This window comes from Peromyscus eremicus, chromosome 4, assembly GCF_949786415.1.
Source record: "Peromyscus eremicus chromosome 4, PerEre_H2_v1, whole genome shotgun sequence".
In the NCBI taxonomy this organism is placed as follows: Eukaryota; Metazoa; Chordata; class Mammalia; order Rodentia; family Cricetidae; genus Peromyscus; species Peromyscus eremicus.
Window position 1 is genome coordinate 140,275,319 of NC_081419.1, and position 27,073 is coordinate 140,302,391.

At 46.5% G+C, this 27,073-nt stretch overlaps 1 protein-coding gene across 1 annotated transcript in view; it reads left to right on the top strand.

Annotated features, from left to right (window-relative positions):
* Nucleotides 1–27,073, top strand: part of Arfgef2 (ADP ribosylation factor guanine nucleotide exchange factor 2) — an 83,371-nt gene that overhangs the window by 305 nt on the left and 55,993 nt on the right. Inside the window, 5 exon segments of the mRNA XM_059261930.1 lie at nucleotides 15,776–15,806; nucleotides 16,401–16,524; nucleotides 22,455–22,601; nucleotides 24,042–24,221; nucleotides 24,675–24,867. Coding sequence (XP_059117913.1) covers nucleotides 15,776–15,806; nucleotides 16,401–16,524; nucleotides 22,455–22,601; nucleotides 24,042–24,221; nucleotides 24,675–24,867 — 675 coding nt within the window.

Consider the following 27,073-nt stretch of genomic DNA (forward strand, 5'->3'; position numbering starts at 1 on the left):
TCCTTCTGCCTCCTGCCCCCGGGGGAGCTGCTGTTGGGGCGGCCGAGACTGGCCCAAGGTCACCTAGCAACTTGGTGACAGCCAGAGCTGGTTCTCCAGCCTCCTTGCCTAGGGCCTTGCCACGACTTCTTGTCCCGTTTCCTGGTTCCTCCTCTCAACCATCTCAAGTCTTCAGAAGCCTTTGCTCTTTAAGTTTTTCCTTTACCTGGACTGTTCGGGTTGGGGTTCTCCCACGTGAGCGAGCAGAGCAGGTGACAGAGCTGCCCAGTTGGTGCTGAGGAACCCCAGAGGCTTGGTTTGGAAATGTCCCACTGGAGAACACTTGGGCTCTGAGAGCTCTTCACCTCGAAGGCATGTAGGGTGATCTGTGTTCCAGGCATTGGACAGTGTGCAAGACATCTATTCATTTTAGGGCGGGTCCCTAAAATAAAGGTTCTGCCCAGCAAAGATACTTGTCTGATTTGTTCAATGCGGTATCCTGTGCACCCATGACAGTGCTTGGCATACAGTAGTTACTCGGTAAATATTTGCTTGTTGAATGGATCCCTGGATTATGGAAAGAGAGACGTCTCTAGCTTCTAACTAGGTAAAAGCTTGGTAGTTGACACCAACATCAGTCTCCTAGCTTTTAGGTACTTAACAAGTGCTAGTGTACCAGGCACTGAGGACATGACCATGAAGGAGAAATGGAGTCCTTGCTTACTCCTGTAGCTCTTATATTCTGGTAGAGCAGACAAAACAATACTAATAAATACTGTTGTGAGAATAATAAAAGTAAAAAGTGATACAGAGGACCCGAGGTCGGCTTTAGATCGGATGATTAGGAAAGTAGTCCTTCCTGAGAATGTGAAGTTAGAGCCCAGTTCTGAAAGGCAAGATGTGTATACCATGTGGAGTTTCAAGAGGAAAAAGTTGTGGGCGGGGGAGCACCAGAACATTTGACCAAATCTGTCTTCTTGCTAATTCACCACCCTAATGCCTATGCAATTCCGTGTTGGGATTTTTTTTTTTTTTTTTTTTTTTTTTGAGACTGGGTTTCTCCGTGTAACAGCTTTGGCTGTCGTGGAACTCACTCTGTAGACCAGGCTGGTCTCCAACTCACAGAGATCTGCCTGCTTCTCCCTCCCGAGTGCTGGGATTAAAGGCATGCACAGTCACTGCCTGGTCCCCTGTTGGGATCTTATTAGAGGAACTGTTTCCTAACAAATTGAATAAATAGAAAAGCAGCTTTTCTGTTACAGTCACATTTCTCCATTTGGTACAAGGAGAGAGTTCACTTGAGACCTCGGAATGGACTTGTGAGCTTTGCACTTCCCTGTGGAAGGTCCAGGCAGTGTGTGGGAAGCATTTGAGAGCCCCGTAGGGCCATAAAGTGTTGTTGGTAGGAGGTGCTGGCTGCCTGTGTAATCCAGAAGCAGCTAATCTTACGAAATTCGGGGTCTGTGGAAGGGATTTACTGAGACCTAAAGTTTTAAATCTTTTCTGTTTTGAAAACCAGGGCTGAGAGTTGGGTTTTGTTTTATCAGGAATGTAGGGTAAGCATTAGAAAAGCAGCTTGTGAGTTAGGCATGAGCCTCAGGTTGAAACTACCTGGACTCCATTCTTGCCATAGTTTTAATTTATTGTTCAGAAATTTTAACATCAAATATCACATTGCTAGGGACCTATTTATAAAATTATCGGGTGACCATAACATTAATAGATTATTAGATATTCTTGGATCATGTTTTTTTTTTTTTAGAAGTTCAGAATTTTCCAACTCAGTTTGTAGAAATGCACATTTGAATTATTGTACATGTGTGTGTCCATATGTGGGCATGCATACATGCATGCACACTACATACACACATGTATGTAAGAAATGGCCTCAACAGGCCTAGAGTCAAGTTACTCTAGGTTATGTGAAATTGGAGGGATGGCTTGTTGTTACCAGGGATTAGGGAGCTCACACAGGCCTGGTTTAAGGGAGCCATCATTTAAGAGAATAGCTGTGTACATAGTTAGTGAAAAGACTTGCTTTTATTTTTGAACAGTAAAAACATCACAGAGTACGTGGTGTTCCTTCACTCTGTATCTCGAGGCCTTGTCTTGGGTCTGAGTAATCCCACTTAAGAAGAGAAATGTGTTCAGCGTGAGTGTGAGGACCAGCTCCCAGACCCACGTACAGACAATCAGACAAGTTCGGTGGCTGCCAATAGCACAAGCACTTGGGAGACAGAGCTAGAGGGTGCTTGGGGCAAGCTGGTTAGCTAGCTAGCTGAACTGGAAAGCTCTGGGTCAGTGGGAGACACTCCCTGGTTCAGTGGAGAGCAATCAAGAAAGACATCCAACCTCAGCTTTGGGCCTCCGTGCACACAGGCATAGACACACATGCACACATGAGTACACACGTGACCATGCACACCATGAATGTGTACCACATATATGCACAAAAAAGAGGAAGAAATAAGGAAAGATGGCTGAAGCAAGGAAGTGGGTAAAAAGTATAATGTGTTTTATTTATTATTTATTTTTTTAAAGCAGGATTTTTTTCTCTTGCTTTGCTTTTTCTTCTAATGATTTATTTTTATTTTATATGCATTGATGTTTTGCTTGTTTATATGTCTGTGTGAGGGTGTTGGATCCCTTAGAACTGGAGTTAAAGAACAGACAGTTGTGAGCCACCTCGTGGGTGCTGGGAATTGAAACCTTGGTCCTCTGGAAGAACAGGCAGTTCCCTTAACCACAGAACTCTCTCTCCAACCCCCAAAAGTATAATGTGTTTTAAAGATAATGTGTAGATTGTCATTAATTTTGGTAAGAACTGTAAGTGACCAATGAAAGCTGAAGTGCTTGGATGATAAAGAATCCTTACCAGGAAATGTTTCTGTGACAGGTTCCTGCCAGTTACAGCGGGATGGGGGGAATGGGGGGACGGTGTTAGAGCTTCAGGGCTGTAGCTCATGTCTGAGAAGCTCTGAGCCTTTTGGGATTCAAGACCTTCTGGGTTCAAATCACCTGCCTTTACTTGCACACCTTTAATCCCAGCACTTGGGAGGCAGAGCCAGGTGGATCTCTGTGAGTTCGAGGCCAGCCTGCTCTACAGAGCGAGATCCAGGACAGGCACCAAAGCTACATAGAGAAACCCTGTCTCAAAAAACAAAACAAAACAAAAAAGATGAAGTTAGTTGGGCGCTTAGCAGATGCTTGCTGCAATGATTGTTACCACAGAATCTGTAAGCACCCTAATTTGGTGCTTTTAACCTTGGTTAGGTCTTTTAGGAGTTACTTACTGATTTGCCTGGTTTGTAGATAAAATAAATAAGAGTGTAATTATGGGACTAGAGAGCTGGCTTTAGCAGTTAGGAGTGTTAGGAGTGCTGACTGCCTTTGCAGAAGACCTGGGTTCTATTCCCAGTACATACATGGTGGCTCACAAGTCTATAACTCCAGTACCAAGGAATCTAACACCCTCTTCTCGCCTCTGTGGGCATTAGACATACACATGGTATGTGTCTATATATATAGACAAACACTCATCCAAATAAAATAAAAATAAATAAATCCTTTCTGAAAAATGTGATTACATGACAGAAAGGCTGTGCTTGTTACGGCACTGACTTGCTAAGTGCAGTGAAGACAGGAGTTGTGTCTTGTAAAAGTGGGGATGATCAGGGTGGAACAGGATTGGAGTGACCTCAGTGACTCATCTCTCTGAATATCAATGCATAGATAGATGGTGGTGTCCTTCTAACTCTGTCAGGAGAAAGAGTGTTCTTCACCCAAGGACACTGTTGCTCTCACCCCTTCAGTGAAGCCTGGATTTGCATTGATAATCTCCAACTTTTCAACCCTCAGTTGGGGAATTGGAGTCCATACTTAAAATCTTCCTTTTATAATTGTCTTACTTAAGACCCATCTTTCTCAATGATGTCTCTTTATATTTCTGTTCTTAAATTGTATGGAGTTTGGAAACTTGACAAAAAAAAAAACTTAAGTGTTTTTAAATTAAATATGGAAAGATTTGTCTAGTTTAACTGGATCATCCTAATGATCCTCTCTTCTTTCTCTCTCTCTGTGTATGAGATAGAGTATTTAATAATTTAATATGCAGAAAGTACTATGAAAGGGTCAAAGTGTTCTGTAATTGCTGTCATGCTCAGTCATAAAAATCTAAGAACAAACATGTATCTATTTTTCATATAAAACTGACTCTGTAGTTACATGTATTTGAAAACAGTTTTATACTCTGGTGACATTTCAGTGAAGAAATTGTTTTCTGTAGCTTAACTCTAAGATCCATTTGAAAGCTATGGTCAAAAAGATTTTTTTCTTTTCTTTCTTTTTTTTTTTTCTTTCTGTTTTTTCAAGACAGGGTTTCTCTGTGTAGCTCTGGCCGTCCTGGAACTTGCTCTGTAGACCAGTCTGGCCTCACAGAGATCTGCCTGCCTCTGCCTCCTGAGTGCTGGGATTAAAGATGTTCACCATCACTGTCCAGCAAATGATCGTTTCTTTCTGCATCATTTTACTCTTTGTTTTGCTGGGAGGTGGTTTCATGTGAACACTGAGCTAGCTTTTTCTAATTCTTGATGTCTGCATTAGCAACACTGAGCTCTGTCCTAGATTCTGGGGTGGTGACTGTCTTGGGGTACCCATGCAGTGGGAAACAAAAGAGAGTAGTCTACCCACAATTGTAGAGTAGGTAGGAAGCGATGCTGCAACTCCCCTTTATCTAACCTGTGGAGGATGAAGTCCAGTCTCAGCATGCTGCTCTCTCTGCTTGATAGCAGAGTTTAGAGCCTTGTGGGTCATGGTGGCCACTGAGCTATTTGAGTGGCACACTGCAGGTGAAAGGAGGTGTGGGTGGGAGGTGGGGACATCGTAAGCACAAGCAGGCCTTTCTCCAGGTTTAGCTGTACTGTGAGAGGATGAAGAGGTGGCTCATGGGTAGGGTTTGTTGGTTTGTTGGTTGAGCTTGTTTAAATGTTATTCAGAAAAGAGACAGTTACAAGATGTATTTATAAGCCCTAGTGCATGAATAGTCAGCATTTAGGCCTAGAGAGTTTGTTCAGTTCAGAGTGTGTTTGTCTAGCATGTGTGAAGTCCTATTCACAGCACAAAAATCCCTCAAAACAAAAACGTCTTGTCACTGTTAGGAAGAACCTTAAATGTGAAATTTGAAAAAATGTTAAAAATACTGCTACTTGGCCCAATATGGCACATACCTGTAATCCCAGCATTCTGGAAGCTGAGGCAGGAGGATCATGAGTTGGAAGCCATGCTCTGCTATCTGTTGAGATTCTGTCTCGGAAATGACACATTTGATTAGGCATTGGGGTGTACACATGTAATTCCAAAACTCAAGAGATTGCTGTAGTTTGAGGCCAACTTGATTTACAGAGTAAGTTCTGCACCAGCCAAGGTTCTATGGCAAAACTTTTATCTCAAAATCCAAAAATAAGTAGAGTAATTAATTGAAATACTGTCCAGAATAAAGTCTTCAATTTTAATAAATTCTGGTGTTTGTATTAGGAATTTTGTTTGCAAGCGATACACTTAATTAAAAACTGAACTGGAAGCTGGGTGGTGGTGGTGGTGCATCTCTTTAATCTCGGTACTTGGGTGTTAGAGGAAGGTGGATATCTGAGTTTGAGGCCAGCCTGTCTACAGAGAGAGTTCCAGGACAGCCAAGGCTACACAGAGAAACCTTGTCTTGAAAAACCAAAAACCAAAATAAACCAAAAACTGAACAGGCAAGACTCATGACCTCTGCAGATTGCTCTTTAAAACAAACAGGGCTGGAGAGATGGCTCAGGGGCTAAGAACACTGGCTGCTCCTCCAGAGGTCCTGTGTTCAATTCCCAGCAACCACATGGTAGCTTATAACCATCTGTAGTGAGATCCAGTTCCCTCTTCCGGCGTGCAGGCAGAACACTGTACACATAATAAATAAATAAATAAATATTTAAAAACAAACAAACAAAAAACCAAGCTAGGCAGTGCATGCCCTTAATTTTAACACTCAGGAGACAGGCAGACTGTGGCCAGTCTAGTCTACAGAGCAAGTTCCAGGATAGCCAGGCCTATACAGAGAAAACCTGTCTCAAAAAACAAACAAAAAAACTAAAAAAAAAAACAAGATTAAAAAACAAAACAAAACAATAGGGACTGGATTGATGGCTCATTGGTTAAGACCACAGACTGAGAGGACCTGGGTTTGACCCCCAACACCTACATGGTGGCTCACAGCCATTTGTAACTCCAGTCCCAGGGGATCTGACACGCTCTCTGGCTTCTCAGGACCTTGCACACACAATGCACAGACATGCAGGCAAAACACCTATACACACAAAATAATAAAATAACTTAAAAAATACAAATCTCCGTTTTTAAAAATAGATTTGTTTTGTTTTTTAGTGTGTTTGCACATGCATGTGTGTAAGTACCCGTGAAAGTTAGAAGAGGGTACCAGCTAGATACCCTGGAAGAAGAGTTACAGGTACTTGTCATGGGTGCAGGGAACCAACCTTAGGTCCTCTGCAGAAGCAGAACATGCTCTTAACTACTGAGCTCTCTTTCCAGCTTCCTGCAGATTCCTCTTTGTTGAAAAGTTTGTAGTGTTTCCAGGAGGGAGCTCACCTTACAGCAGCAGCAGCTCAACATTGTGTTGTGTTGATAATTGACATGTATATCATGATTGGTGAGAAAGGCTGACCCTTTGCCTATAGTCCTATGGCCCAGAGTAACTAATCTAGCTTCTTGGTGCCTTGTTTCTGAGATGATGAGAATACCTACTGACCCGGCTTAAGTGATAGCACCACTAGTGCCGTGAGCAGGGGTACAGACTGGAACGGGTGATTACCTATTGCTTCTCAAGCCTGTGTGGCCAAGGAAGAGGACCTGGTGCTCACTTCTGCCTCTGAGTTGGTCTGTGGACTGACTGGCTGAGCAAATGAATCCAGACGCAAGCTGTGTACTTGTAAATCTTGGGAGGGTGAAAGCAGTGCTGGGGCAGACAGCAGAGCAGGCCTGTGAAAACGTGTGCTTCATCCCAAGATGTGGAGTCTTGAATAGCTAGCTCGGAGCTGGGTTTCCTTATCACGGCCCTCTGCAGGCACAAGGGACCCACCAGGAGACTGCTTGGCTTTCTTTCCAGTGAGGTTATCTTAGAAAATAGTTTTATATTTGCTGATTCACTCTTGGACTCTTCCTGCCAGGGTAGTTTTGGTTAGTGTGGCATTCTAGGTTTTATGGTTAGGGGGGAGAACAGGCTTTCTGTGGTGGGATGCAAAAGCTTTCCCCTCAGTACTAGGGAGCTGTCTATATCTGTGCATATCTGTTGCTATTTGTTTTGTTTTTGTCTGTTATCTAGACCAATCTAACTCTCCTTCAGAGGGATGTCTTGGGTGTCATAGCTGGGATCATGATGCCAGAGGAGCAAAATAAACAAGGACTGTGCTCTGATGCAGCCAAAGTCACACCCTCTGGAATCTGGGGGTGGGGCCTGGCATGAGGACCTCCATCTCTTCCTTCCTGGGCAGAGGAGGTAGAGTGTGCATAGGGAGCTAGAGCAGAGACGGGTGAGAAGCACAGGGCAGATGCAGAGAAAAATTCTGGGAGCATGGGCTTGGTAAGTCAGGTGCTGAGGGAGGCCAGTCAGATGGGGACTGGAAGCTTGCCTCTCAGGTTGGAGACATGTGGTCACCCACCGATGGCCTCTTGAGCGGTTTGCGGGGAGTGCTGCAGGTGAAATCCACACTGGCATGGTCAGAAGTGAAAATGGGAGGTGAGGAGACAACCAGTGAGTGCAGGCTGTGTTTAGATTGCTTTCAGGAGGGGGTGTGTGTGGCCCGTGGAAGGTTTTTCTTTCTTTGGTTTTGAAGCAGTCTAGCTATTGTAGTGGTGGTTGGCCTGGTACTTGTGACAGTTCTTCCTCGGCCTCCTGAATGCCGGGATTACAGGCGTGCTGGCATGCACAGCTTTAGTTTTCTTTCTTTAAGGTAGAAGACACTTGGAATTTGTAAATGTCATTGAAAAGGATCCTCTGAGGGAGAGGTTAAATAATACAGGAAAGAAAAAGGATGATTTACACAGGTGTTTAGCACACACAGAGTGCCTGCTTCTGTCTGCTGTACATTCTCGTGGGCATTGCATACGGGCTTGCCGTAGGGTTTCTACTCTGATGGGGAAGCAGGGGTAAAGGATACATAGTGTGTCAAGGGTGATCAGTACCCTGAGGAAGATGAGAAGAGGAAAGCAGAGTGACATGTAAAGGGTTAGGGAGATGCAGAGTAGGGTGGTACCAGGTGGCAGTTGTTAATGATGCTCAAAGACCTCTTTAGAGTGGTGACATGTGAGCCTGGAACTGAAGGGAGCCATGGGATATAGTTGGGGGTGGAGGATGGCATCCAGGGTTGTGGATGGGGAGACCAAGGGTTGACTGGGGTTAGATCATAGAGGCTTGGTAGCCATAAGGATTCTGCACTTCCCTCAAGCTGTGGGAGAGAGTTGAGCAAATGAGAGCCATTGGCTGTACTCTGTGTGAGCCACTTCCCACATGGCTTACCTCCTCGCTGCAGCAAGCAGCTTCTGGAAGGAAGAGTTCATTTCCGTTCACAGTTTGATGGACCGTGCATTGGTTGTTTAAGGAGCTTGAGGCCCTGATCACATGTCTGCATTCAGGGAGCAGTGAGCAGTGGCTGCTGATACTCAGCTTCCTCTCTCTCTTTCTCCTCCACCCAGGACTCCAGTCTGTAGAAAGGTGCTGCCCACAGTTAGTTAAGTGGGTCCTCCTACCTCAGCCAGCCTAATCTAGGCAGTCTCTCACAAGCATGGCCAGAGGCTTGTCTACTAGGTGATTCTAGATCCCGTCAAGTTGACAGTATTAACTGTCACACACTCTAGGATAGTCCCTCAGGTTGCTGTGTGGAGAAGAGCTAGGGAGTGGGAGGAGAGGGCAAAGGGAAAAGTCTGAAGCAGAACAGTAAGGCAGTTAAGTGTGGTGGTGACAGGAGCCTTATGGTGAGAAATGGTCAGAGTAGCTAGTCCTGAGAACATGAAGTCCCCAAGCAAGTAGGTAGGCATGGGTTCCCCTCACCTCCCCTCCCCCCACACACAAGAGGATCAGAGGGTGGGCACAGGCAGGTCCCTTTGTAGGCCTGCTAACAGGAAGTTGAGGGAGTCTCCTTGTGATAACTTCTGACTTCTCTGTGAAGGAGAGGCTGCTACAGCAGCTGTGAGGGAAGGATGTTATGATGCCAGTTAGTGGGAGAGACTGAGAGCAAAGTATGGTCCGCGTGGTGCAGAAATAGGACCAGAGGAATATACTATTGGTATTCAGGCTTGCTATGAGGCTGGGGATGGCAATACCTTAGACCTGCCTGTTGTTGGATGTCTGCGTAGGTGGAGACAGGTCACCAGAGGATGGGATTGTGCTAGAAATTGAGACCAGAGGTCAGAAGTCATGGCTGCTGAGTGCCTCTCGTTCTCACAGCAGTCCTGCTGAAGGGCTCCACCTGGAAAATGCAGAAAGAGGAATGCTGAAGTCAGTCATGGGAAGGGCTGGCAGGACAGAGTAAAGTCCTTTGGGAGCATTTGAGTAGGACTAGCTGAAAGGAGAGGAGGTCGTGCACAGAGGCTAGCAAGGAGCTGCACGTGACCCAGTTCCATACAGGGCCAAGATTCAGAGTGTGACCAGCCATTGTAGGTGGATTTGGGATGGAGGAGCAAGTGGTTGAGAGACACTTGAAGGGGGGGCAGGGCTGATCAGACAGCAGGGATATGTGGCTGTCCTGTTAGAAGAGATGCTCTGGGGTCTGAGGTCTTTGGCCTATGATGGCCTTGTTGGGCAGGGTTGGATGTGAGGGTTGTGATGTCATTGTAGGGAAGGAGAGGGTGAGCTGCTGCTAGGTTTCTGGCGAATGGGGGTGTTGTTTCCGTAGGTAATGGCAACACCCAGAGAGGATCTCTGGGGAAATCTGTGACTTTCTAGCTGCAGCTGCCCTAGCCCAGGCCCCTCTCCCCTCTTTGCAACCTGCTCGTTTATTGCTGCTAGCTGCCGCTTTGGCAGGAGTGCAGTGCGTATGGAGCAGTGAAGTGCAAGGGTGAGTCCCACCAGCTGCCCCTCTCCCCATCATCCTCCCTGTCGTCCCCTGGATTAGGTGGCATGCTAAGAGGTCCTCACTGAGAGGACTGTGGGCTTCACGTGTCACACTGGCTGATGAGTGGACCTTGTTCTGCCACCCAGGGTTGCAGAGGATACAGCACTGTTGCTAGTACCAGGTCAGTGTGGCCAGCAGCTGTCCTGAGTCTTCTCTTCTTTCAGGGCACTAGAGATTGTGCATTCCCACTGGCTTTTGGTTTAAGATAAGAGCTAACGAAGTGACACTGGCCACCTGCTGTGTGCCTGCTCTGTCCCTGTCACATTATGGCAAGACTTCTTTCCTGGGGTTGTTCATACAGTTAGCTGCACCCATGTCCTCTTACAATTTCTGGGGTCTGGGGCTGCTTCTTGTCATCTGAAGTTTTTAAGTAGGAAGTCAAGCTTCAGGAGGTTTGATGACCCACCTGGTACCACTCAGCTGACAGATGTCCATGCCTGGCTTGGAACTTGGCAGTGTTTGAATCTCACACTAACAGGCTGTCAGTGAGGTTCTACCCCACACCTGCCCTGGTTCCTTATTCTCCCTCTTTTTAGTGAGAAAACAGTTATGCTCTCTAAATCTACCCAGAGCCTCATCTCAGCCAGAACCATGGTATGGTATATCCAAGCCCTGTCTCAGTCGGAACCATTGTATATCCAGGGCCCACCTCTCAGCTGGAACCATGGTATATCCAGGGCCAATCTCTCAGCTGAAATCATAGTACATCCAGGGCCCATCAATCATCTGGAACCATGGTATATCCAGGGTCCATCTCTCAGCCAGAACTATGATACATCTGGAGCCCGTCAATCAACTGGAACTATGGACACCAAAGCTGTTTCTTGGACATGTCCAGCCTATGACAAAGGCTCTGGTGGCCTATTTGCTGATGCTTCTCTGCCTAGATGATTTGCGAATGGGCCGAGCTCACTGACTAATCTTAGCTTCTGTACTGCCTTCCTCTTTACACTCATGGCCAGTGTAAGCTGCCCCACGGTAGGCAGGCTCAGGAGCTTCCTGCTTCTAGGAAGGTATTGCTCTATCTGTGCCATGCTGTGCCCTTGTGCCCACTGGACAGGATTTCAGGGTGGTTTTTGTTTTTGTTTCTGTTTTTCCAACAGAAGTAGTTTACAAAGTGCAACAATTCCTAATTTTTTGTTTGTTTGTTTTTGAGACAGGATTTCCCTGTATAGCTTTAACTTTGGAGCCTATCCTGGAACTCGCTCTGTAGACCAGGCTGGCCTCGAACTCACAGAGATCCGCCCGCCTCTGCCTCCCGAGTGCTGGGATTAAAGGCGTGAGCCACCACTGCCCAGCCAATTCCTAATTCTTAATACTTAAGGGTAAATTAAAAGTCTGTGAATGTGGGATTTGCATCTGAGATTTACTTTGTTTTTTGTTGTTTTGTTTTGAGTCAGGGTCTCTGTACCTAGCCCTGGCTGTCCTGGAAGTCTCTGTGTAGACTAGGCTGGCTACAGATTCACAGAGATCCACTTACCTCTGCCTCCCAAATGCTGCGTTAAAGGTGTGCACCACCATGTCCGGCCATCTCAGATTTCTTGAACTCCGGTAGCAGTGGCTCATGGGAGAGGCCTCCTGTTTCCCCATGCTGCTGCTGCGGACTGTGTGCCAGTGGTGCTTGCTCTGTAAGGAAGGCCATAGGCTTCCCTAGCACTCTGGACAAACCAGAGTGTACTTTTACCTTGGTCCTGATGGGAAAGGTGATTGGGAGATTCCATAGCTGGGTTGTAAACCAGCTCCCAGTTGGAAGCGCTGCCAGAGTGGGAAAAGCGCCTATGTTTTTCCTTTGTGGTTTGTGTTAGTGAAAACAAAACTACATTTATGTTTTGTTTATAGTGTGAAGATTAATTCTCTGTGCATGCTTTGAGAGGTAGGGACACATGAGCTTATGAACACAGGGCTCTCTAGACTCATTTCCTGGATTCATCCCAGCTCTACCTGGAAAGTTCCCTGGCTCTTGTTTCCTGATCTTTATAGAGTCTGACCTTGGGTTCTGGCCTGCTTCACTTGTTGCTCATCAGCTGAGCCACGTTGAACTTGAGCAGAACAGAGCCTGCTCAATTGCTGGCTGCATTTTTTTTTTAAAAATTGTTATTTATTCTTTGTATCTTTCATATCATGCATCTCTATCCCATTCATTTCCTCATCCCTTCATATCCTTCTTCTGCTTTTGGAACCTCCCCTCAAAATAAAATAAAATAAAATTTAAGAGAAAAAAAAGGAAGAAGAAAAAAAGGAAAAGTTAGTCTTGTCATGGAAGCTGTAGTGTGACACAGTGAGTCACACAGTGAACCCTTCTATCCATATATCTTTACTTGCACGTGTTTATTGCAAAGAGTCATTGGTCTGAGTTGAGGTCTGGTTTCTGCTACACTATTGATGCTGGGCCCTCACTGGAACTGCTCTTGGAGATCCTGTTATTACTCTGTGTCGTGGAGATCCTGCAGCTTTGGGTCTGCAAGACCCATCCCTTCTGTGCTCCAGCAAATCACAGATTCGGTGGATGTTGGGGTTAGGCCAACTCATAACCCTGGTTCTTGCCTGGGTAATTGCACGGTTGGTCAGCCCTCCAGCTCTCCCTTGTCCTCACCATCAGAGTGAGCTCTCCTGCATTGCCCTGGCTAATTCACAGCAGGGGGCCAGTTCTCCCACTTTTAAGTCCTCAGGGTTGGTTCTCCCACACCTACACCTTCAGGGCCAGCTCTACTGTGTTGCCCAGGCTTGGTGTAGGAGTGCTGCAGCTGATGATGCCTCTCTCGATCTTACAACCTCAGGGCCAACTCTCCCACCTGCCTCAGGCATTGATGGGCAGGGGGTAGGAGAGGGCTTCTCTCCCCTACTCATGGCTGGCTGTGTTCTTTAAAGCCATCTTTCCCACCTACAGGTGTTTTTCTGCAGCCAGTAAAGTACTGTTTTTGAGCTTTCCCTATTCATTGAAAGAGGAGTTGTAAACAAGTAACCTCATGGCCAGGGCAGCCAATGGATCAGTCTTATCTGGGCATAGTGTTTATAGAATAGCGCAAGTTGCTTTGAGTTCCAATCTGAACTTTCCTGTAAATTCTGGATTTTACAGGAAATGGTACCAGTGCCAGCCACTGGATGTACTGCTGCTCTCCTGTCCCTAAGATTTTATCCCCTACTTCTCTTTTGACATTTCCTGCCTGGCCTGCATAGGCCTTCAAGTGTGTAGTCCTGAATTTAGTCTTTTTGCTTTTGGTGCCTCTCATAGACAGTGAATGGCTGTACTGGTGAGATTTGAGAATTCAAACACAGATGGTTGGAGACCTGGGGACCACCTGCATCCAGTGTGGGCTTGGCTTCATCAGATGCTCTGCCTGAGCCCTAAGAGTGCTGCTCATGACCAGAAGGAAACCTTACATTTGAGTTGGCAGCAGCATGTTTCTGATGTGTCTCACAAACTTGTCGCCTAAACAAAGCCATTGGGTTAGATAAGCTGATGGAAGCTAGATCCTGTAGCCAATCTTGTAGCCTTCTGTCAGAGGCAGGGCCCCCACTCTCAGGAGATTCATGTCCTCTAAGGACAGGGTCCATGTTGCACAGTTCCTTTCACAAACCCAAGCATCATAGGCCTTGTGGCTTGATATTAGTCATCTGGGCAGTTCTCTGATGTTTTCATAGGCACGCAGTCAGGATGTGCATGCCAGCCAGAAGGTTAGACATTACCACCTCTTCAGTCCAGTTTCTTGATTTTTCCAAGCAAATGAAACTTAAAACTTCCTGAACTGTGTTTTGGTGCTATTAGGATGGTCAGTGCCCTCATCCAGACTGCTGGCTCTCAAGAGAATATGTAGAAAGGCTTTGGTATCCTTCCATCTATCCATCTGTCTGTCTCTCCCTCCCTCTCTCCCTCCCTCTCCCCCTCCCTCCCTCCCTCCCTCCCTCCCTCTCCCCCTCCCTCCCCCTCCTTCCCTCTCCCCTTCCCTCCCTCCCTCCCTCCCTTCCTTCCTCCCTCCCTCCCTCCCTCCATCCTTCCCTCCTTCCCTCACCTGCTTTGATACTACCTGGGCCTGGGGGCCTAACCTGTAGGAGTACACACAGTAGGTTGGTGGGTAAGGTCAGGAATATTTAGATAGTGTATTCTCTTGTTTTCATGGTACCAACCTAAAAAGTGTTTAGGTCATAGAAACTGTGGGGGGGGGGAAGGAGGGGGTTAGAATGATGGTTCAGCGTCTTAGTGCTCTGGATGCTCTTCTAGAGGACGTGGGTTTGATTCCCAGCACCCACATGGTGACTCACAACAGTCTGTAACTCCAGTTACAGGGGATTTGTTGCCCTCTTCTGGCCTTTTTTTGTATCAAGCATGCATGTACCCAGATATACATGTGGTCAAAACACCCGTACACACAAAAGAAAAGAAAAAAATAGAATAGGGGCCAAAGTGAAGACTCATCAGGTGATGGTGCTTGCTGCCATGCCTGATGACCTAAGTTCAATCCCTGGGATCCACTTGGTAGAAGTCGTGAACAGACAACTAATAGTTGTTCTCTGATCTTCACATACACACTGTTGCCCTTCCCCCAACTAAATAAATGTAATTTAAAAAGAACAAAACATCACCAGTCCACTATAACTTCCAATATTTGCCTTACCTGTTTCCAGTCTCCTGTGTGTGGTTTTTGCATAGTTAGATATTTTGTGTTTTAACTATTTTACCATACACCTGCTATGCAGAGAAGGTAGATTGTAGACCACAGAGGCAAGACCTGGGTTCAAACTCTGACTCCCCCAGTTTTGTTTCTGGATTTTTGAGACAGGGTTTCTTTGTGTAGCCCTGGCTGTCCTGGAGCTCGCTCTGTAGACCAGGCTGGGCTCGAACTCACAGAGATCCACCTGCCTCTGCCTTCCAAATGCTGGGATTGAAGGCTTGCGCCACCTCCGCACAGTTAGACTCCTCAAGTTCTTTTTTTTTTTTTTTTTTTTTTTTTTTTTTTTTTGGTTTTTCAAGACAGGGTTTCTCTGTGTAGCTTTGCGCCTTTCCTGGGACTCACTTGGTAGCCCAGGCTGGCCTCGAACTCACAGAGATCCGCCTGGCTCTGCCTCCCGAGTGCTGGGATTAAAGGCGTGCGCCACCACCGCCCGGCCTCCTCAAGTTCTTAATGTGGAGAAATTCTCTATTCTCATGATATCTGAGTTTCCTCGTTGAAATCATTCATTCTCATTGGAGGGAGTTTGCTCAGGAATGAGTGGTATTCAGGACCGTGGGGGAACATGCTAGTACCTGCCAGTAGCACTCAACAGGCTGAGGCAGGAGGATCCTGAGTTCCCAGTTAACCTTGGCTGCATAGAAAGACCTTGTCATAGACCACAGCACAGCACTACAGGAGATGGAGTGCTGCTGTCATCTAGGGGGTAGAGGTGTGCACAGGATGGCTCCAGAGTGTCACTAATGCCCACCCACAGGGTCCTTCGGGTGTTAAGTGAACTCATGCCTAGTACAGTAACTCCTGTGGGCCGGCAGTTGCTGCTGATAGGTCCTTGCTTCACTTTATAGCATGTTGGAGTGTTCTGTAGTCTCATAAATACTCTTTCCAATGGTTTCCTGATGACTGTAGCAAACCTTTCTTTTCTGTAAGTGTTGCATGCTCCTAATATTCCTTTTCTTCTTCCACCAGATGAAATTAAAGCAGAAATAGAAAAGCAGAGGTAAGCAGCAGTGCTTCCTCCTTTTGGGAGTACAGCAAGTGGCAGCCATGGGAACCCCTTTCCTTGCATGTTTACTGTTATATTTAAAGGGGCAGTACACACTCTGCTAGCACAGTACTCACACGGTGGAACCCCCGGTCTGGGCAGGTGACTGGCCCAGTGCTTGTGTACTTGGAGGGATGGTGAAAGAAGGTCAAGTTGCTGTCTTTAACTTTCTCTTGAGAAGGAGATAGAAGCCTTGTCCTGCGTGTTGAGGGGCAGCTTGCCCTGGTGCCTGCTCCACATCTTGATGGTGGGAGCCAGCCAGTCAGAGTTTAGAAACCTGGCCCTGGCGGCTGCAGCAGAGTCAATCCAGGATGCCAGTGAGTCCATTTGTAAGTCAGAGCTCTTGCTTTCTGCACATGACATCCTGGGGTATTTTTCTCAAGTTACATGTAGTCAGCTTGTAGCCACATCACTCCGGATAGAGCTTGCAGCACTTTTGACTAAGTGCTTACAAGCAAAATGGGAGACTAGAGTGAGGGAGAGAGAAGCGAGCTTTTTTTCCTTTCTTTTTTTTTCATTTTTCCTCTCCGCCCTTTCCTGCTTTTCCAGGCTTGGCGCTGCAGCTCCGCCAAAGGCAAACTTCATTGAAGCCGACAAGTATTTCCTTCCATTCGAGCTGGCCTGCCAGTCCAAGTCCCCCCGGGTGGTCAGCACATCCCTGGATTGCTTGCAGGTACCACATGTAAACTTGGTGCGAGGGGCCCTTCAGGGCTACAGGCTCTCCCTTACCCACAGCCATGCTGCTCTGGCACTGAGAATGCCCTTGGAGGTGGTGGCGCAAGAGCATTTGAATCTTCCTTTGTGAAGATCTCATGTTGGTGGGAAGGGGTGGATCTGTGCTCCTTCACTACGATACACATTTTCCTTAGAAGTATATTATTTGTAGGTTGATTGTGTTTGATATACAGTGCCCCCAGCCTCATTGTTGATGGCATTAATATGTACTCTCAGGTGTAGAAACAGGTACAGCCTCACCTGATTATTTGTGGTAGTTCTGATCTACAGTTTCTATGAGCATGAACTACCCAGCCCTAAAAAATGCAGGCTTGGGTTCTCCAGGTCTCCAGTTTGGGCCCCTGATGAGTATATAACATCATTTTCTGTGTGTTTCTATTTAAAGACACCTCTTACATGTATCGTTGGTCATTAACATTGACTTCACAGTCAGCAGCATTAGTGACACGCTGGAACCAAGTTTACCTAACACCCGCACTTCTGAGGCAGCCCCAGCTTCCATGCTCCTTAACTCTAGGAAGCGCTTTCTCACAGGCTAGCGGACATTTTAAAGAACATAAAGGACAAAAGTGTGAAGGCTAGGCAGTAAAAACATCACAGAAAAGACACTTGAATACTGAGAGAAACCTGAAAGAAAGCACAGTGTCACCTTGTTCCAACTCAGCTGGATTTGGAGTTTTCGCTGTTCTGCGCATTTCTCCAAGTAACCACACAAGTTCCACAGTTCTGATTGGGGCTTTCAAATACATTCAGTGAGTGAGGAGTGAGTGAGTGAGTGAGGAGTGAGTGAGTGAGTGAGTGAGGAGTGAGTGAGTGAGGAGTGAGTGAGTGAGTGAGGAGTGAGTGAGTGAGTGAGTGAGGAGTGAGTGAGTGAGGAGTGAGTGAGTGAGTGAGGAGTGAGGATATTTGAAACCAACAGTCTGAAAATGATGAGGACTGAGCAGTTAGAGTCTCAGTGATGTCCTCCTAATGACCTCTAACTGCTAAAGACACAGGAATGCAGAAGTGGGGAGCCTGACAATGTCATACTTAGTTCCCAAGCCATATTTTTTGATGTTTGTTTTTCTCTAGTAGCTCCAAGTTTCTGACCACTTCTTAAAGCTTAGAGGGCAGTCCTATCCGGGAAGAAGTCTTGAATGTATTGAGTTGAACTGTGAACAAACGGATTCTGTTAGGGTTGCTTAGAGAGTGTCTTAAGAGGTCCGTGAAGCCTCACACAGACCCACATTTCTTGAGGAAGGATGTTGTCATTGATTGGTTCTGTCTGCCAAGGCAAAGAACTGCAGGGTGGCAGGGCATGTCACATTTTTGGCATCCTCAGTCTAATATTTACTCCATTAATCTCTTTTCTTTAATCTGCATACACTTTAGAATTGATGACAGGTTTTTTTTCTTTTTCACAAAAGCAGTTCTTCCAAATGAAAAACCGTTTCTTTCATTCCAGATGATTCTGTACAGATTGTCCTATGTGCAGCATCTATGAGCCAAGAACTCTTCAATGGCAGACGCAGTCCTGTTTCTCTCCTAAAATAGCTGATGGCTGTGAATGTTTTCCCAGGAAATTTGACATGTTTAATTTTAGTTGTTTCCTCCCCATGACAAGATTTGATTGGGAGCTGGTCCTCATGCCTAACACACTGATGTCCTGAGAATAACAACTCACACCCTTCACTGGGCTATCACCCACCCCACCCACCCCACCTACCCCACCCACCCCCGGGCACCTCAATAGGAACTCCTTGAGGTGTTTATTTTCATTTTTGTTTAGAGCCAAGAAATCTGAGGCTTAGGTAATAAAGTGGCCAGCCCAGCTCAGGGGCGCCTGTCCTATAAGTAATGGGCTTGCTGGGTAACCCCACACTTAAGACTCTGGTCTGTTGTTTGCTTTTGTGAATAGTTTTGTTGGAACACAGGTGTCTCATCTTGGGCTGTGGTAACTGAGTCCTACAGAACACCAGGCCCTCTCTCATAGCTCTGGAGGGTGGGCAGTCTAATTTCAAGGCCCTAGCTGATTTGGTAAGGACTCTGGCTCAACTTGTAGATTGCCATATTCTCACTGTGCCCAAGTGTGTTAGAGTACCAGCTAGCCCTTGTGGCCTTAAGTCTGTTTAGCTCCCAAAGGCCCAGCCTCCTAATGGTCACTGGGTTCTGGGACTTAAGAATATGGATCTGGGGGACAGAACTTGCAGTCATAGCAACAGAGAGATGTGTGTTTATTTGCTTACCTGAGGTGCCTTCCCACCATTGTTGTGTCGGTGAGTAGTTGTAGTAGAGACCACCTGACTTGTATGCTCTGTCTGTATGCTCAGTAGAGTACCTGGTTCTCTGTGGAGAGATGATGGCTGACCTCTTTTTTTTTTCAGGACAGGGTTTCTCTGTGTAGCCTTGGCTGTCCTGGAACTCGCTCTATAGACCAGGCTGGCCTCAAACTCAGAGGTCCTCCTGGTTCTGCCTCCTCAGTGCTGGGACTAAAGTTGTGCACCGCCACTCCTGGCAGCCTTGGTCTTAACTCTCACCCGTGACCTGGCCTTTTCAAGGACGGCATCAGTGTCTTCCGGGACTCTGAATGCATGATATTAAACACCTTGGCATTTGTCTCCCTCCAGCTCACTGGGAGTCTTGAGGCTTAAGGTGTGTGCTTCTCCTTTTGAACGGCATTCTTTGCAGTTTAATAGGTACACTGGGGTCTCCGTGTACATTAGTACAAGGCCTAAAGTGCGCTACCCTTTTTATGACTTCAGGAAGTGGATGGGCTCCCTGGGAGACTGAATGGAAAAGGAGCTCACCCTCTGCTCCCTTGCTAAGCCTGCCTGACTGGAATTTCCTGGCAGTTGAGGAAACTCCTGTCCTGGAAACCAGAATCTAGAGGTGAAGTCTGGTTTCGAGAGAAGTGAAGCAGCTGAAGTCACCTACACTGTGCCTTGTCATTCGAGGCAATGGGGACAGAGGTGCTTTAGGGTGTGCTTTATGATAAGCAAAGTTGGCACAGACGCTCCTCCGTGACGGAGAAGCCTAGAGACTTCCCTGCTGCAGCTCCTGCAGCACCGGGGGCCTGTGCTCCTTCCTTTAGCACTTGGTGGCCCGCACTGCCGCAGGGCAGGGCCTGTCTTGCCTACGCTAATGTTTTTCTGGTTGTATATTCATTTTTTGGAATATATTTCAGTATATTTTAGCTTAAAATTAACATGTATACTGTTACTAAACTTTGTTCATTATAAACGTACAAAAATAGAATTTTTAAAAGGTCAAGATAAAAATTAAACACAAGTCATGTGTAGAGGCAGAGAAAGGTGGAGTTGTGTGAGGCAGAGGCCAGGTAGGACTATACAGTGAGACCCTTTCTCAAAAGCAATAACAATGGGGCCAGAGAGACATCTCGGTGGTTAAGAGCTGGCTGCTCTTCCAGAGGACCCAGGTTCAATTCCCAGCACCTATATGGTAGCTCAAACTTTCTATAACTCCAGTTCCAGGGGATCTGATGCCTTCTTCTGGCCTCCACAGGTAGCAGGCATGTACATGGTGCACAGACATACATGTAGGCAAAGCACCCATACACATAAAAAATAATAATAAATACTTTTTTTTTTCAAGACAGGATTTCTCTGTGTAGTGCTGGCTGTCCTGAAACTTGCTCTGTAGACCAGACTGGCCTCAAACTGACCCAGCTGCTGGGATTAAAGGCGTGTGCCACCACCACCTAGCCAATAAATACTTTTTAAAAATTAGATACAAAATGAATGCTAGTGCTATGACTCAGCTGGTAGAGTGCTTGTCTAACTTGGATGGTATCCTGGATTCAGTCTCCAGCACAGCATAGCAGGGGTACGATGATGCACACCTGTAATCCCAGCACTCAGGACATGGAGGCCGGAGGATCGGGAGGACGGGCAGTTCAAGTTCTACTATATATAAGTCTGTCTCAAAAGATTAAAGAAAAAGATAAAAAAATAGAACGTCATTTTCTTTAACTCCTAATGAGACCTACAGGAAATGATTGGCCTAGGTTGTCAGTTTATGTCACAGATGTTGTGTTTTAGCTCTTTATGTTGGTTGGTTTTGTATGTGTTCATGGTGGAGTGTGCACATGTATGTGGGTATATGTATATGTATATGTAGAGGCAGGAGATGATCCTTGGGTTGCTCTTTGGGAGCTGTCTACTTTGATTTTGAGACGGGGTCTCTCACTGGCAGCTGGGGCTCAGTAATAAGGTTAGGCTGTCCAGCTGGCCAACCTCAGGGATCTGCCTGTCTCCACCTCCTAGCATTGGAATTACAAAGGCATGTCAACCACTACCCCTGGCTTTTTGCTGGGGATCAAATTCAGGTCTTCATGCCTGCATGGCAAACACTAATGACTGAACTGTTTCCCCTGCCCTTAATTAAAGTTAATTATTTGATATTATTATTTTTGAGACAGGATCTCATCTTTTCCTGCTTGGCATAGGCCAGAGATCCGCCTGCCTCTGCCAGCCAGGTGTGGCAAAGCGTGCGACCACCACACCTGGCCCTTTTTTGGGTTTTGATACCAGCTCTTGCTGTGTAGCCTAGCTGATTGCCAGCATCAAATTCATAATCTTTCTGCCTCAACTTCCCAGATGCTGGGATTACAAACCTGTGTAACCATGTTCAACTGGAAGCCCATTTTCTCTTTTTTGGTGCTCGAGATGAAACCCAGGTGTGATTCTGAAGCAGCAAGCTGCTTTCTGGTCCCAGGGAATCTCTTTCCCAACATTGTTATTTGGGAGCTGTAACTCATCCACTCATATCATAGTGCTCATGACAGAACTTGAATCCTAATGTCAAGCGGGAGAAGCAGTGTCAGAACTTGGCCCTTGTCCGCCCAAAGCCAGCCCCACCCTCTCAGGAGCCTGCCCAGAAGCAGCAGGCCCGGGTGGGGGTGAACAGTTCTGACTTATCCTTTATTCTACCTGCTTCCTTCTGGGTTTCAGAATTGGGCTTGAACATCAGAGGGGCAGGTAGTCTATTCCTTCTGTTACACCATTGTGTCCTGTGTTTCTGCTTTAAGCCTCTCTCTCTTTTGAGACAGGGTTTTTCTGTGTAGCCTTGGCTGTCCTGGAACTCACTCTGTAGACCAGGCTTTCCTCAAACTCAGAGATCTGCCTGCCTCTGCCTCCCGAGTGCTGGGGTTAAAGGTGTACACCACCACCACCCGGTTTAAGCCACTCTTAATCTTTTTATGCTTATTGAATGAAGGTGCTTTGTAGCTAGTGGTGGAGAAAGCCACTCAGAAATGTTGCAAGCTTCTGCAGGGTGGCCACCGTCTTAGTACTCTGGTGGTTGCTCTGTGGGCGACCTCAGGAGCACTTGTCTACCTGTGTAGGCAAAGGCAGGAAGCACAGCTACATACAGAACAACAGCGTGTTCACATCCTTACCAGCTCCCTGGAAGTACAGTGTGCCTTAGAAGTCTAGGCCTTATGTCGGGCTGACCTTTAGAGTAACCTGGACAGTTGAGAAAAAAAAAAAACAAAAAAAAAAACACAGATTCTGAGCTTCTGCCCCGTAACTTCCAATTCAGTAGGTCTGGGTTGAGGTCCAGGAGACTGCATTTTTATGGGCTCCTCTGGATGATTCTGAATCTCAGCCAGGTATAGAGCTCACCCTGACCTTTGTCTCATGGATCTCTCTCTGTGCCAAGGTCCAGGTCGAGTATAAGGTGGCACAGGCAGGTAGCCTCTGAAAGGCAGCTTATCCACTGGAAGATGGCTAAAGTTGTACTCAGAACAGCTGTGCTTGCCTGGCTCCTGGGAGCAACTGCTGCCATAGGAGCCAGAAGTTCAAGGCCATCATCCCTCCTGTCTTATCTAGCCAGACAGAAACTTGTAACCTTGGCTTTTTCTTTGTGCAGAAACTCATCGCATATGGGCACATCACTGGCAACGCCCCTGACAGTGGAGCTCCCGGGAAGCGGCTGATCGACAGGATTGTTGAAACCATTTGCAATTGTTTTCAGGGCCCTCAGACGGATGAAGGGGTTCAGCTACAAATAATTAAGGTATTTCTGTTTGCATGGTGTGGGTTTGGGAAGGTGGGCTTTTCATTTACCATGTGTTGGTTGGGTGATATTGAGCTGGAACAGAAGAGTGGAAGAGTTACTTAGAGCTTCTGTTAGCATCATGATTTATGAGCATGCAACAAGCCCAGAGGAGTAGGACCAGGTGGGTCCCTAGTAGACAATCCCACCAACAATGCTGTAATCACCTGTGAACTCATTTGCTTAAGGTTCTCTGGGGACTCGGGGTTCCAGCCAACCATTGCTCTGCAGGTCTGCGTTGGTACTCTAACATCAGAACCCGTTCCTGTCTCTCGTCTCCCCAGCTCGTCCCTGTTCCATGTTTACTGTCAGGAAGGGCTTGACATAAGCTGCTACCACCTGTGTGTCAGGAAGTGAGAGGGATGGATAAGGCATCCTTGCAGATCTTAGGTCCCAAGTATCTCAGCTGTGTGGGAAACTGGGAGCCTTCTGTATATTAGTACTCGTGATTCCTGTGGGTGAAATCAGGAGGTTGTGTTTTGTGAGGGAAGGATCTAGTTTTCATTTTAGTTTTCTTCAACCAATATTAACATTCAGAATATTCAGGGTTTGTTGGGTTTTTTTTTTTTTTTGGGGGGGGGGGTTTGAGACAGGGTTTCTCTGTGTAGCTTTGGAGCCTGTCCTGGAATTCATTCTGTAGACCAGGCTTGCCTTGAACTCACAGAGATCCACCTGGCTCTGTCTCCCGAGTGCAGGGATTAAAGGCATGTGCCACCACCATCCGGCCTTTCGTTTTTTTTCTTAATTTTGGTTTTTCAAGACAGGGTTTCTCTGTGTAGCCCTGGCCATCCTGGAACTCACTCTGTAGACCAGGCTGTCGTCAAACTCAGAGATCCATCTGCCTCTGCATCCTAAATACTAGATTTAAAGGCCTACACCACCACCAACCAGGATGGCTCAATTATTTTTATTATTTGTTTGCTTTTTTTTTGGACAGGGTTTCTTTGTGTAGCCCTGGCCGTCCTGGAACTCACTCTATACACCATCCTCTTGCCTCTGCCTCCCGAGTGCTTGGATTAAAGGTGTGAGCCACCACTGCCCAGCATTAAAAAATTTTTTTTTTAACTAACCACTAGAATACCTACTTCAACATAGTTTAATTACTTCAAATGATGTGAATTTAGGGAATTAGCAATTGCTTTTTAAATCTCAAATTATAGGAATCTGAGTACTAATCATCCAGATGATTTTGCAGGACCGTCTGAGAATTTAAAAAAGTCAAGCTAGGTGTGTTGGTGCACATATGTGATCTTAGCACTTGGGAGACAGAGGCAGGAGGATTGCTGAAAGTTTGAGGCCAGCCTGTATATAACAAGTTTCAAGACACCTCAACTATTCTAGAAAAGTTTGGCCAGGGGGACATGGGCATTCTGGAAGGTGACCATTTCTGCCCTATCTCAGGCTCTTCTGACTGCAGTGACCTCCCCACACATTGAAATCCATGAAGGCACTATCCTGCAGACAGTGAGGACATGCTACAATATCTACCTGGCCAGCAAAAACCTCATCAATCAAACCACCGCCAAGGCCACGCTTACCCAGATGCTGAATGTCATCTTTACCCGCATGGAAAATCAAGTGGTGAGTGACAGCTGGGCTGGCTACATGTTCTGCTGTTATCAGCTCCTGCATGTACAGGGCCACTGACACTTAATTGTTTATCCTTTCCTGAGAGAGACTTCCAGTTTTAAAACCAGAGGGCAACTTGAAGATGGGTTTTCAAGTTTGGTCATCACATTCTAAGTTTTCTTTAGACTTACTTCCTTTTAAAAATTTTATACTGGGCTGAGAATATAGCTTAGTTGTAGAGCCCTTCCCTAGTATACACAAGGCCCTAGGTTTAACCCCAGCACCCAGCACAAAGTTTTATTAGCTGGTTGAAAAATTTTAAAACAATAGTCTGCTGTAATTTTTGTTTCTTACTAAATTGCTAGAACCATTTAGATGGACTCCTTCCCTATTGTGTTTTAGTTACAGGAGGCCAGAGAATTGGAAAAACCAATCCAGTCTAAACCTCAGTCCCCTGTGATCCAGGCCACAGCAGGATCTCCTAAATTCAGCCGATTGAAGCAGAGCCAGGCCCAGAGCAAACCAACGACTCCTGAAAAAACAGAATTGCCCAACGGTGATCATGCCAGGAGTGGCCTAGGGAAATCAAGCTCAGAAAATGGAGAGGCTCACCGAGAAAGAGGCTCATCATTCTCTAGTTCAGCCGAGCCTTCCAGGGGTGAGTGGGCATCTTCTGGGGTTGTGGGACACACTGGGAAGGTGGGCTAGCAGTTAAGGAAAGCCCTGGGGGCAGCTTGTCTATTCTGGGCCTTTTTTTGGCCTCCCCTTTCCCTTTACTGCATGGGGCATGGCCAGTGAGGCCTGATAGAAGTCCTGGAATGGAGCCGCCTGCTGCTGCTCCTGTGGGCCTTATCACAGTCGGTGCAGTTTGGGGCCCCTGGTCTCCACAGGGAGTTAACTAGGTGATTAATCATGTAGTACTTGGCAGTCTGGTACCATGCATAGCCCCTGTGAGGGGCTAGAACACCAGATGGGCAGGCATGTGAACAGACAGGTTGATGGCTTGGAGACACCTTTGTTGTCTTCTAGTCACCAAACAAAATTCACTTTTTTTTTTGTTTGTTTGCTTAAAATTTTTTTTTAATTTGTGTGCACTTATGTGTGAGCATGAATATGCATGTGTCACAGGACACCTATAGGGCTTAGACAACAGCTCGTGGGAGTCAGTTCTCTGCTGAGGATAGAACTCATGAAGTCAGGCTTTTGTTTTGTTTTGTTTTTGTTTTTGTTTCTCTGTGTAGCTTTAGCGCCTTTCCTGGAACTCACTTTGTAGACCAGACTGGCCTCCAACTCAGAGATCCTCCTGCCTCTGCCTCCTGAGTGCTGAGATTAAAAATGTGCACCACCACTGCCCGGCTTTGTTTCCATTTTTTAACAAAATCATATGCCAGACTTGGTTATAATCAGACAGTAAATGATTTATTAAGCATAAAATGGTGATGACTTAGGAATAACTGCACCTCCTCTTGAGCCAGTGGTCTGAACCAGATCCAGAAGTCTTCAGCTATCAAGACCGTGTCTTCCTGGGTGGTTCTAATGCTTCTCATGTTCTTTGCTCTACACCGTGTATCTGACCTGTCTTTTCAGCTGATGTCATCTCTGCTCCAGTTACAGGACTGATGATGCTACCACCCGGCCTTGTTTTTTTTTTTTCCTTTGGAGCTGAGGATCGAACCTAGGACCTTGTGCTTGCTAGGCAAGCGCTCTACCGCTGAGCTAAATCCCCAACCCTATAATATAGTTATCTTTTTTTTTTTGGTTTTTCGAGACAGGGTTTCTCTGGTTTCTCTACAGAGCAAGATCCTTTCCTGGATCTTGCTCTGTAGACCAGGCTGGCCTCAAACTCACAAAAATCTGCCTGCTTCTGCCTCCCGAGTGCTGGGATTAAAGGTGTGCGCCACCACCACCCGGCTAGTTTTTTAAATTATAAAGAAAAGAGTTTTATTTTGACTCAGTCCTGGGCCAAGGTCAGGGAAGAAGTGTGGTCATCTGGTGATGGCCTTGTTGCTGTCTGTCATGGTGATAAAGAGCATCGTGTGGCATATCCTTCTGTATGTTAACTTGACTCTCCTGTTTGTGAATTAGGCTGCCCTGTACAAGTCAGTGCTGTGCAGATGGTGAACTGTATTGTTTGGCAGTGATGATGGTGGGGTACCTCTGCATGTTCGTACAGATGTGTTTTCCCTGCATTTCGTTAGTTCTGTCGGTGTGGAGCCTGTGGATATAGAGCCGACTGTTGTGTTTGCACAGGGGCAATTATAGTCCAGCCTGTACCCTTGCCAGGCCACAGTGAGAAGGAATGATCGGAAGACTCAGGAAAGGGGCAATCCTGCTGCTATTTCAGTGGAAAATCTGCAGTGAGGAAAGGGAGGTCCATGTTGATGTGGACATTTTACTGTTCTTTTTGGAAATGAAAAATAGTGAAGGCTGTAGCTAATTAGAAGTGCTTTCTATTTGGTTAGTTGGAAATTTTCATTTTGGATTTAGTCTCTGGGGCCAGATAGGTAAAGAAATGAGCAGTCCTCCTTAGGAGGTGCATGAATGCCTTCTCCTAGCACACTCACTCGGTGTTTACGGAGGGATGGAGGCTTGGGAGCTTGAGGGACTCAAATCCCCACCCTGGGAAGCGGGCCAAGCACACGTCTCCAGAGCCTTCACTTTAGGCCCCTATTGAATCTACTTTTGGGTGAAACAGTTCTCTCTGGTCTTTTTTTAAAAGAGCCGCTTTCTTTTTCTTCTCTTTCTCCCACCACTCTCTCCTCCTCTTCCTCCTTTCCTGGACAGGGTATTGCTTTTTAGCTCTGGTTTCTCTGGCACCTATTATGTAGACCAGGCTGGCCTGGAACCCCCAGAAATCCATCTGC